The 12,263-nt window shown below is 46.1% G+C and overlaps 2 protein-coding genes and 1 pseudogene across 2 annotated transcripts; 1 reads left to right on the forward strand and 2 right to left on the reverse strand.

Moving 5' to 3' along the window:
• The first annotated feature begins 8,713 nt into the window (after nt 1-8,713).
• On the forward strand, nt 8,714-9,127 carry LOC132867777 (histone H4). Its single transcript, XM_060900781.1, has one exon. It carries the CDS (start codon nt 8,731-8,733, stop codon nt 9,040-9,042), a length of 312 nt encoding a protein of 103 aa, XP_060756764.1. The 5' UTR covers nt 8,714-8,730; the 3' UTR covers nt 9,043-9,127.
• A 516-nt stretch (nt 9,128-9,643) lies between these two features.
• LOC132866987 (histone H3-like) lies at nt 9,644-10,201 on the reverse strand. Its single transcript, XM_060899641.1, has one exon. It carries the CDS (start codon nt 10,184-10,186, stop codon nt 9,776-9,778), a length of 411 nt encoding a protein of 136 aa, XP_060755624.1. The 5' UTR covers nt 10,187-10,201; the 3' UTR covers nt 9,644-9,775.
• Nucleotides 10,202-10,748: 547 nt separating this feature from the next.
• On the reverse strand, nt 10,749-11,152 carry LOC132866988 (histone H2A-like; annotated as a pseudogene).
• Between the last annotated feature and the right edge of the window lie 1,111 nt (nt 11,153-12,263).

A 12,263-nucleotide genomic window follows, 5' to 3' on the forward strand; every position in this document is an offset into this window, starting at 1 on the left:
GGGAGGGGGCGCTACAGATCTACCACCTCAATCTGCTTAAACTCTGGAACGAGGAGGTCCCCGTGGCGTTGGTGTCGGTAGTTCCGGAGAAGGCGGAGCTGGGGCCGGAGGTTCAAAAAGGGACATTGGCATCACGTACCTCTCTGGTCCCCTGTGGAGACCACCTCTCCCCGACCCAACTCATGGAGGTCGCCCAGTTGCAGGCCGAGTTTTCGGATGTGTTCTCGCCCCTGCCCGGGTGCACTAACCTCATAGAACACCACATAGAGACGCCCCCAGGGGTGGTAGTGCGTAGCCGCTCTTACAGGCTACCCGAACACAAAAAAAAGGTGGTTCGGGAAGAACTTCTGGCCATGCTCGAAATGGGCATCGTCGAGGAGTCCCACAGTGACTGGAGCAGCCCGGTGGTCTTGGTACCCAAGGCCGACGGGTCGGTCCGGTTCTGTGTGGACTATAGAAAAGTCAATGCGGTGTCTAAATTCGACGCGTACCCAATGCCTCATACTGACGAGCTGCTCGATCAACTAGGCACGGCTTGCTTTTACTCGACACTGGATTTGACAAAGGGATATTGACAGATCCCCTTGACTCCATTATCCCGGGAAAAAACGGCCTTTTCCCACACCGTTTGGCTTACATCAATTTGTCACACTTCCTTTTGGGCTGTTTGGGGCGCCCGCTACATTTCAGCAGCTGATGGACAGGGTCTTCCGGCCCCACATCACCTATGCGGCCGCATATCTCGATGACATTATCATTTATAGTAATGACTGGCAGCGGCACCTGCAACACCTGAGGGCCGTCCTTAGGTCGCTGAGGCGGGCGGGTCTCACTACCAACCCGAAGAAGTGTGCGATTGGGCAGGTGGAAGTACGGTATCTGGGCTTCCACTTGGGCAATGGGCAGGTGCGTCCCCAAATTAATAAGACAGCAACGATTGCGGCCTGCCCAAGGCCCAAGACCAAAAAGGGGGCGAGACAGTTCCTGGGGCTGGTTGGCTACTATCGTAGGTTTATACCTAATTATTCGGACGTCATCAGCCCGCTGACTGACCTCACTAAAAAGGGGGCGCCAGATCCGGTCCAGTGGACGGAGCAGTGCCAGCAGGCTTTCTCTGAGGTAAAGGCTGCACTGTGTGGGGGGCCACTATTACACTCCCCTGACTTTTCTCTCCCTTTTGTGTTGCAGACCGACATGTCGGACAGAGGGCTGGGGGCGGTGTTGTCCCAGGAGGTGGAGGGGGAGGACCGCCCCATCCTGTACTTTAGCAGGAAGCTGTCGGTACGTGAGGGGCGCTACAGCACTATTGAGAAAGAATGCCTGGCAATCAAGTGGGCAGTCCTTGCCCTCCGCTACTACCTGCTGGGGTGCCCTTTCACCCTCTGTTCGGACCACGCGCCCCTCCAGTGGCTCCACCGCATGAAAGATGCCAACGCGCGGATCACCTGTTGGTATCTGGCACTCCAACCCTTCAATTTCAAGTTGGTCCACAGGCCGGGGGCGCAGATGGTCATGGCGGACTTCCTCTCCTGTCAAGGGGGGGGGAGTCGGCTGCGGGCCAGACGGGCGCCCGGCCTGAGTCGGGCGGTGGGGGTATGTGGCAGCGGGGGCGTGGTCAAGCACCGGTTTGTGACAGGAGGGCGGAGCCAGGGAAGGTGAGTGGCTGAATCACTACACCTGATGGTAATTAACCTGTGTTTGTGTGTCTTCCCAGTAACCACGCCCTATTTAATGAGGCAGAGGGACAGCAGAAGAGAGCTCTTCCCAGGACAAGAACACAGCATGTGTGTGTGTTTATCAGAATAAAAGCTTTTTTGTTATACTGAAAAGTCTGGCAATAAAAGCCTATTTCGTTCCTGAAGCTTTGTCCTGCCGTCCTCTGTGCTCCACCCACACCTCAGAGAGCCCTACACCGTGTTAATGAAAAGGTAAATTTTCTTAAAATGAAAACCACTTACTCGATATCGAATCAGTAGCCTTGGTGAACCACGAGGTGAATTTCATTAATCTTTTTATCTGCCGATTATCTTATGACACTATGAAGTTATAAGGAGGTTTCTCTTATTCCGTTTCTGGTTCTGATTGGTTCTTAAGTTTATCAAGAAGTAGAACGGGTAATCGAACTTGATCAGGATAAGTGCTGATTGGTTACGAAGTTTTGCTATTGTTACACTCATTCTTACAGCACGATGACAGTGGCTACTGCCTCGCTTCGCCTTTATGAGGCAGTAGCCACAAAAAAACCCCAAAACAAACAGTGGATTAAATGCTGAGCTGCAGAGCAGGAATGTCTATGAGCCAGAAGTTGGTGTGCATTTTTTTTGTGCATGTATGAGCATCCGGTGTTACTGAGTGCTACCAGCGGTCCCCTTGGGTAAACAATAGCCCCATGGCTATATGCCAGCTGCCCCAATATGAGTGCGAACAGAAGTCCCCAAACAAGCAGAAAAAACACGAGTGTTCTGAACATAGTTCATATAGTAAAATAAATAGCAGTTCAAAGAAACTAAGTAAACTGTGAAAAACTGACTGTGTACCACAGTCACACTGGGATAGGAAGTCTTGACCAGGTCAAGTATTGGGGATAGATGGGTCTATATGGCTGCGGGGCCCTTTTCTTTTGATGAGCTGATTGTGCCAAAGCAGACATGTTCTTCCACTCCACCAACACTTGATGGGTAACACTAGCCTGGGCCCGCCCATCCTAAGTGTGAGGCAACACGAGGGCCTGTTGCGAGCTTAGTCTGGCCAGGCAAGCTATCTACAGCTCTTCCAAGCTCCCAAAAAATTGGGAGCCAATCAACTTTGAGCATCTCCAACGGCCCTGGGTAGAGGCGTGTTCAAGGCAGTGACGTAGTAGAACTGCGACCGGAAGCCATAGATTGTTTACAGAATCTATGCCGGAAGTGCTTCATTCACTAGAAACATTACGAACATGGAGCAAGTACTCATTGAAAACGGAGCAAAGAGCAGCCCTGGAGGTATTTATTGAAAGGAAGGACATTTTCGCCTTGCTCCCGACCGGCTTCGGTAAGAGTTTAATCTACCAGTTAGCCCCGTCGCGTCACATACGTCAGAGGAAAGAGTGATGTGATTGGTTTAAGCTTCGTCACAGCCTTTTCTGGCTTCGACCAGTAGCAAACTGAGGCATTTCAGGGAGGCGGGTCAACCACGCACTTTGGGAAATGGTTGGGCTTAATATCTTTGCCAGACCAAATGCTTGCAGAGCTTTGAAGTCGCGTTAGCCAGACTAGGTAACATGACATTTCTTTCATTTTAGGCCCTTGTGCTAGCCGCTAGGTGCTAACATGTCACCTCATGAACTTGATCAACATCTGTTTAAACAATCTTTCTCTACAGTGTTGTAAATATAATATCTAAATCAAGTGCACATGAACATGTTGATAACACAGTTGACGAGCAATTAACCCACTCTATGTGCAGACAATAATATTGATGAAATATTGAGGAGGAGGAGAAAAGACGGACCACACTGAAGTTAAAATTTCCTCCACTAAAGGAAGTGACATCACATGCTGTTGGACAGGTGACTTTGGAGCAAACCATTGCTAAGTTAAAGGGGTTTTGCCAGTGGCTAACACAGTTGACAGAGATTTCTCGGACACATGCAAAGTGAATAATTGAATATATAGTTGTGAGTCAAATAGATTTAAAAAACACCTTTATCATGTTTTAATAGTTATTTTCAACAAAAAATGATGAAAATAATATACAAAAACATGCATCCTACTGTTAATTTGGAGAGCAAACCTTGACCTTTAACAAATCAGACAGCACAAAAAAAAAAATTCCAATGTAGTGTACACAATTTCTGCAAAATAAACTATGGGACTTGCTGACGTTTTGTATTAAATTAAAAAAGAATGTGTACCAATGTAAAATTGATAATTTTTTGAAGTGAATATTTTGTAAAATTTATAAATACAACCTGTGGACATGACATGTACCCCTAATTATAGAATGAACCAAATAAGTTAGGACAATGGATTAAAAAGATCGGCATGAGTATTAAAATAGAACATCTCCAAAAGACTGCCTTGTTAGGAACAGCGAGAATATTGCAGAAAGTTTTGGAAAAATGAAAATGATGCTTATGAAGAAACAATTAAATTCCTTTGGACCTTTGGCTACTAGTTGTAGCTCGCTCCTGAGGACAAGTCCAGTTTAACATCTATATACTGAGAAATGTAGAAACACATATTATAATAATAATAATAATAATAATAATAATAAATTAACTAAGTAGGGAAATACTTGGAGAAATGCTAAAGATTGATCCATTCATTCATTCATTCATTCATTATCTCTAGCCGCTTTATCCTTCTACAGGGTCGCAGGCAAGCTGGAGCCTATCCCAGCTGACTACGGGCGAAAGGCGGGGTACACCCTGGACAAGTCGCCAGGTCATCACAGGGCTGACACATAGACACAGACAACCATTCACACTCACATTCACACCTACGGTCAATTTAGAGTCACCAGTTAACCTAACCTGCATGTCTTTGGACTGTGGGGGAAACCGGAGCACCCGGAGGAAACCCACGCGGACACGGGGAGAACATGCAAACTCCGCACAGAAAGGCCCTCGCCGGCCCCGGGGCTCGAACCCAGGACCTTCTTGCTGTGAGGCGACAGCGCTAACCACTACACCACCGTGCCGCCCCCGCTAAAGATTGATGAATAATGTAAATAATAATGGGTGTGTTAGACAACGCTGTGTTCTGCGTGGCTCTTGATTGCCATCGTGTGGCCAAGTTTAGGAAGTGCACGTTCCCTTTGTTGATTAAAATCACAGCGTTTCAGCAATAAATCTGTAGGAAATAGCTGTGGGGGGGGGCCTTGTGCGAGGCTCGTTGCCTGTTAGAAAATCTCATCTCATCTCATTATCTCTAGCCGCTTTATCCTTCTACAGGGTCGCAGGCAAGCTGGAGCCTATCCCAGCTGACTACGGGCGAAAGGCGGGGTACACCCTGGACAAGTCGCCAGGTCATCACAGGGCTGACACATAGACACAGACAACCATTCACACTCACAATCACACCTACGGTCAATTTAGAGTCACCAGTTAACCTAACCTGCATGTCTTTGGACTGTGGGGGAAACCGGAGCACCCGGAGGAAACCCACGCGGACACGGGGAGAACATGCAAACTCCACACAGAAAGGCCCTCGTCGGCCCCAGGGCTCGAACCCAGGACCTTCTTGCTGTGAGGCGACAGCGCTAACCACTACACCACCATGCCGCCCCTGTTAGAAAATGTATTTATTAATATTAATAATAATAATAATAATTGATGTTGTACTGGATGGCTGTTGGTTTCCCTCATGTGGTCACATTTGGAAACTTGACTCGCTGCATTTTCAGTCAATAAATCGGTTGAAATAATGAAATAATCCAATAATTGTAATGTAGGATATGGATGCATGCTGCGCCCATCCCATTCATCCATGAGAGATGTGAAGAGTGTGAGTTTGTCACCATTGTGTATTAATGCCTGCATTCAACCCACTGTACTGCATGGCAGTTTGATCAACACTGGAGTGTGAATTGAGGAATATTGTAGACATGTAATAAATTAAGTAGTTAGATCAAAAATAATCAAAATAAATAATCACAAAACTAAATAAACACATCGATCTGGTCAAAACAGAGTGTAGATGTCTATACATTTACTGTAACCCAGATTGGGAAGATGATGGGCCTTAAACTCCCATTTACTGTGAGCATTGTGTTTATGGAGAAGAAAAGGCCTGGGAGTAGACAGTGCTGAGTGTGTTCATTAGAGCACTGGCTTTATTTTGACAGATGGGTTTGATGTTCTGCATGTTGGTTTATTTTGCCCAACTGGTGAAATGAATAAGATTTCCCTGTAAATGAAACTTGGAGTTTAAGAATGAGGTTAGTGTTGGTGAAAATGCAGCGAATTTAGAACTTTATAGATTCTGTATTAAATGTTGCATTTGTGAGAGCTGATAAAGTAAGGTCTGATATTTGTTATTGCATTCCTTTCTGTCCTGCTGCTGGTAACTTAGATAAATTAGTGGCATGTTCATTGACATTTATATAACTATTTTGTCTATTTTTAAATTATTTTATCTTAACCGTTCAAGCACCAACCACCAAAGCAAATTCCTTGTATGTGAGAACCAACTTGGCAATAAACTAGATTCTGATTCAGATTTGTGCGTAACTAACACACACACACACACACACACACACACAGAGGATAAACATTGAGTGACATGCACTTCTTAAACTTGACCATACGATGGTAGTCAAGGTGGTCATTATTTTTTAATCTTCCTCCAAAATTATTTATTTAAATTACCTATTATTATTATTATTATTATTATTATATAAGAATATTTGAATATTTTGATATAAATGTCCCTTGTGACAATGTCATTACTATGTAGTGTTTTAGAAATTGTGATCGGAGGCCAATTTTGGGAATGAGACTCGCAATGGGGCCCTCATCTAAAAGAAGAAAACTCTCCTCATCTACTGCCTCACCTGAAACACAGAAAACAGTAGTTGTACATTGTGGGTCTTATAATGGCACAAATTATACAGCTAACCCACTGCCATCCCAGCCCTTATCCACAGACACACAGTACACATTTTACTCATTCATCTCATCTCATTATCTCTAGCCGCTTTATCCTTCTACAGGGTCGCAGGCAAGCTGGAGCCTATCCCAGCTGACTACGGGCGAAAGGCGGGGTACACCCTGGACAAGTCGCCTGGTCATCACAGGGCTGACACATAGACACAGACAACCATTCACACTCACATTCACACCTACGGTCAATTTAGAGTCACCAGTTAACCTAACCTGCATGTCTTTGGACTGTGGGGGAAACCGGAGCACCCGGAGGAAACCCACGCGGACACGGGGAGAACATGCAAACTCCGCACAGAAAGGCCCTCGCCGGCCCCGGGGCTCGAACCCAGGACCTTCTTGCTGTGAGGCGACAGCGCTAACCACTACACCACCGTGCCGCCTACACATTTTACTGTGTATTATATTGGATACTATTGTTAATTAATATAAGTATTGTAGTTTTCCATTGCAGAAACTTCCAGCAATTACACACCTACCTCCAAAACCGTCTGTGAGCTCGTGAAGCTCCTATTTTGCAAGTTTGTTTTTGACACAGCTGTCCGTTTATATGCATACAAAGGCTGCAGGAAAAACACACATCTGTCAAAACAAAATCAACATGTCTGTCTCAATGAAGAAAAGCAGCAGCAACATGTCGTAACATTTGATGATATCTGTGTCAATACGAATAAGGATTGACATTCACCACCTGTATCACCATGCAAACTGGCTAACTGTGAATAAATTTTTCCATGTAATTTTGCTGCCTTTACAGCAGGGAGAGTTTGTGTAAGCACATCATAATATTACAAACCTTAATCTGTGTGGCTTTAAACTGCCTCCTTGCCAGTCGTCGTCTTCCCGGGCACAAAGACTGTTCATTGGGGAAAAAACAGTGCTTTTAAATGTAGTGTGGCCCAGCGGCTGGGGTGTTTTGACTCAACAGCAGCCCAACAGCTGCGCAAGATTAGAAGTGACCGTGCCTGAGTACACTGGACAATGCCTAGCTGTTAAAACTACACAACACTACACAACATGATCATCACAAATAAAGCATTATTTGTTTACATTAATTAATCAGATCATTCACAATCATCTCTGAAAATCAGCAGGGGAAGGAGCTTAGAAACAGCTGGTTATGGCTTGCGGCTCCTTGTCCCATTGACTGTCCATTCCCTTCCCTGTCAGTTCCCTTCTGTCTGTGAATCGCCACTCTGCTGATCCGCTGAAACTACTTTGTTTATTGCCCTTCAAAATCAGCCCTTTTCCAGTTCATTTTGAAAGATACTGGACAGGACAGTTGGAAGAATAGTGGGGTTTTTTTTAATTGTTATGTAACTCAACTACTATAACGACCGATTTAAATGAACGCAGCTGCTGGGTAGATTGCATCATATCTGACTGTCCTCAACCACTAAGCCAGCAGCTGGGTTATAGAAAGCAACTCAGAATGAGTTAAAATAACCCAAGAATATGACCCCACAGCCTCGACCCAGCGTTTAGGTTGGGGGAGGAAGAAAAACAAGGCAGCATTTTTTCGAGGGTACTTGTGTGGTGAAGCGTCGGCTCTTTTAACAGTGTACAGAGACATCGGTGTGGATCAGAGCTGAGTGCCGGGCCGAGTAATAAGGTGATGTTCTGCGTTCTGTGACCTGTAGCTGTAGTGGACCGAGGAGTTTAGAATCCGGGCCTTGAAGCCACAGACGGGCTCAAAAGGGAACGCCAATGTTGCACAAACACAGAGTGCTTTTACTAACCTCATTACAGTGATGGCTGTTTGTTTGTTTGTTGACAGGGAGTAACTGCGCATGAGCAGACTATGATCTGTCGGCAGTTGTTTGCAGTTCGCTCAGCCGATCAAAACGGCGTAAAAAATAATGTGAATGATAATGTTTCTGTGCACAGAAAGGATGAAGAATGCGCTCGCCAGTGAAAAGCTGTGGCGTTTTGTTTCTTTTTGAATGTGTTTTACTGCGGGACCGTTGTTCTTAGGCCTGAGGCCCGCCCACTCCGGGTCTCAACTCGGTCCTGTAGAGAGTGTATAAAAGCTGTGGGTGCTACGCAGTGACATGAACTGAGCGGCTTGATTTGGAGAGAGCAGCGCGATGTCTGGCAGAGGAAAGGGCGGCAAGGGGCTCGGGAAAGGCGGCGCTAAGCGGCACCGGAAAGTTCTTCGCGACAACATCCAGGGAATCACCAAGCCGGCTATTCGCCGTCTCGCTCGCCGTGGCGGTGTGAAGCGCATTTCCGGCCTGATCTATGAAGAGACCCGCGGTGTGCTGAAAGTGTTCCTGGAGAACGTGATCCGCGACGCCGTCACTTACACGGAGCATGCCAAGAGAAAGACCGTCACCGCTATGGATGTGGTGTACGCCCTGAAACGCCAGGGACGCACTCTATACGGCTTCGGCGGTTAAACGCTGCGACACTGAACCGCACCAACACAACGGCTCTTTTAAGAGCCACCCACTTATTCATAGAAGAGTAAATTCGTGTCTCTCGGTACTGTTTCCTTGTCTTACATTAAATGCAGAGTTGAATGAATACTTATTTACGGAAGATACATCGAAAAAAGTTACTATGTCAATGAGTAAATAAAGGAGCTATTTTACTTACAAAGCGAAAATAACTGAGTAAAAATTATATGGGTGCTGCGCAATGACTTCTATTGAGTCGCTTGACTGAGTTATTTAAAATGTTTTATTTGTATCTGCGGATAAATGGAAATCTGCCTTGTGACAATGTCCATTGTTAAAAACAAAACGTGTGTGAAGTGATAAATGTATTGAAATACGCACAAGGATTTGTCCTTGATACAAATAGACCAATTATTAAATACAACATTACCTTTGCTCATTTCCAAGCAGCGGAGAAAACTTTCTGCTTCCCTCTTCTGATTACTGAAGCGGCGCTCAGACACCACAATATCTAAAAGGACGGGGACAAAAACCTGTCAGTCAAACCGCGAGGAGTTCTAGAACTCTGGCCACTGTGTCCTAACAGCTGTTCTGTTTCACTGCTCTGATTCCACTCTAACCGTGAGCTCAAACAGAACGGTGTTCCGTGCAGGGGATGGAGACGGGCTCGTTTCTGTGAGACAGTGAGGTGGCTCTTAAAAGAGCCTTTGTGTGCGTTAGACGGAGTCCGCGTTTAAGCGCGCTCTCCGCGAATACGGCGTGCCAGCTGAATGTCCTTGGGCATGATGGTCACTCTCTTGGCGTGGATGGCACACAGGTTAGTGTCCTCGAACAGGCCGACCAAGTATACCTCGCTCGCCTCCTGCAGTGCCATGACAGCCGAGCTCTGGAAGCGCAAATCGGTCTTAAAGTCCTGAGCGATTTCTCTTACCAGGCGCTGGAAGGGCAGCTTACGGATGAGCAGCTCAGTAGATTTCTGATAACGGCGGATCTCCCTCAGAGCCATGGTGCCGGGCCTGTAACGGTGAGGCTTCTTCACGCCGCCAGTAGCGGGGGCGCTCTTGCGGGCAGCCTTCGTGGCGAGCTGCTTCCTGGGCGCCTTGCCACCAGTGGATTTACGAGCCGTCTGCTTGGTTCTTGCCATAGCGGCGAGTTCTGCACTTCACAAATAAGAAACAGAATAAACGGCGCCGGCGGACGCTGGCTTTTTCAACTCTAACAGCGCCCTGCGCTCATTGGGCGTCTTGAACGCGGTCGGCTGTCATTGGAGAGAACGCGCTGCGTCACCTATTCGCTATTGGACCGCCTTTTCCCGCCGATACAGTTTGAAACACAGCCACACCCGTCCCTAATTTATTGCCGCTCGCGCAGCTCCGCAGAGCCAACAGCGCAGCTTAGCGCATTTTGTAGGTTCAATCGCCGCACGGACAGCGCCGTCATAATCTATTTTCACCCATCAACCTTCCTTTATCGCCAGCACACTACTGTTATTAGTGTTATACTATTACGACTAAAATGCGTTCTAAATAAAATGCATCATTACTATTAACACCACTTGATTATATTGTTTATGAATTCCTTTTAGGCTAGAGCTATGAAATACCCCAAAACCTGGGAAAGGATTAAAAAAAAGTGCACTTTTTGAGCATAGATGGGTGGCTTTTAAAAGAGCCTTTAGGGACTGACGAACGCACCAACGGGCGAATTTATTTGGTCTTGACGGTCTTCTCGGTCTTTTTGGGCAAAAGCACCGCCTGAATGTTCGGCAGCACACCACCCTGAGCGATGGTCACTCCGCCGAGCGGTTTGTTCAGCTCCTCGTCGTTGCGCACAGCGAGCTGTAAGTGGCGGGGAATGATGCGAGTCTTCTTGTTGTCACGAGCGGCGTTACCGGCCAACTCCAGGATCTCAGCAGTCAGGTACTCCAGCACGGCGGCCAGATAAACTGGAGCGCCGGCGCCGACACGCTCGGCATAGTTGCTTTCCGCAGGAGCCTGTGGACACGGCCCACGGGAAACTGGAGTCCGGCTCTGGATGAACGAGTTTTAGGTTTAGCTTTAGCCTTACCACCGGTCTTTCCTCTTCCACTCATTCTGCTGCTCAAATCTGTTGTAGGAACAACTCTGAAATAAAAAGCGCTGCAGCTCGTGCCCTCTGTGATAAAGACAACACGGCTCTTCTCTGATTGGTTAAGATCGTTGTGGCTGAAAAAACAATCACAAACATACCGTCAAATTCCAGCGTCAGTCTGCGTGACAACCATCCCACGAGTGTGTGTGTGCACAGCAAATTCCTCAGTGTTGAATTAACACTTTCAGAGTTAATTTGTGTCCAATTGGACCTATATAAACACAGTAGGGTGTTAAAGCAACACTCTGGGTGTTAATTCAACACTGGGGATTTTGCTGTGTGTGTGTGTGTGTGTGTGTGTGTGTGTGTAAGAGAGAGATATGAAAAAGGAAAGAAGGGAATATAGGCATATATATATATATATATATATATATATATATATATATATATAAAGTTTATATATATATATATATATATATATATATATATATATATATATATATATATATATATATATATAAAGTTTATATATCGGAAATGTAAATTGTTATTAGCAGGGCCGGCTCTAGGTCTTTGGCTGCCCTAGGCGAGATTGAGTTTTGGCGCCCCCCCCCAAGAAAAATACCCCTCTAATAACATCTAAATAACACTTTAATCTAATCACTCTATTCTGTTACTATTAAACAATGTACGGTGCATGGACAATAAACAAGAAGTCATTTTTATCTTTTTCATTATTGTTATTATTGTTATCATTATTAACATAAAGGCCGAATCCCATTTCACCCCTTGGACCAACCCCTTGGCCCTTCCCCTCCATTTTGCGCGTTCACGTGAAGGGGTAGGGGTATCCCAATCCCAGTTAACGCGGAGGGGTAGGGGAAGGGGTAGGGCTTCTGTACCCTTCCAAACGGAGATTTTCCTGGAGCTGACTCTGAACGAAGGGGTTTGAGTGATTTCCCACAATGCCATGCGGATTTCAGCGAGATTTCATGTGGATTTCAGAAAGATGGCGGTTCCCGTGGCGAAAGATAGTCATAAATGTATTTTCTCCATTATTTACGTGTTTTAAGTTGTTATCCAGAGGAAACACGCCGCTTGATTCGCTTTCGAGCTGAGAATGAGCAGCGATTTCTGAAATCCAAGCTGCT

This window comes from Neoarius graeffei, chromosome 19 (assembly GCF_027579695.1).
Source record: "Neoarius graeffei isolate fNeoGra1 chromosome 19, fNeoGra1.pri, whole genome shotgun sequence".
Classification (NCBI taxonomy): Eukaryota; Metazoa; Chordata; class Actinopteri; order Siluriformes; family Ariidae; genus Neoarius; species Neoarius graeffei.

Bases quoted from the DNA above. Each gene is read 5' to 3' on its own strand.
- LOC132867777 (XM_060900781.1), top strand. From the start codon at position 8,731: ATGTCTGGCAGAGGAAAGGGCGGCAAGGGGCTCGGGAAAGGCGGCGCT.
- LOC132866987 (XM_060899641.1), bottom strand. From the start codon at position 10,186: ATGGCAAGAACCAAGCAGACGGCTCGTAAATCCACTGGTGGCAAGGCG.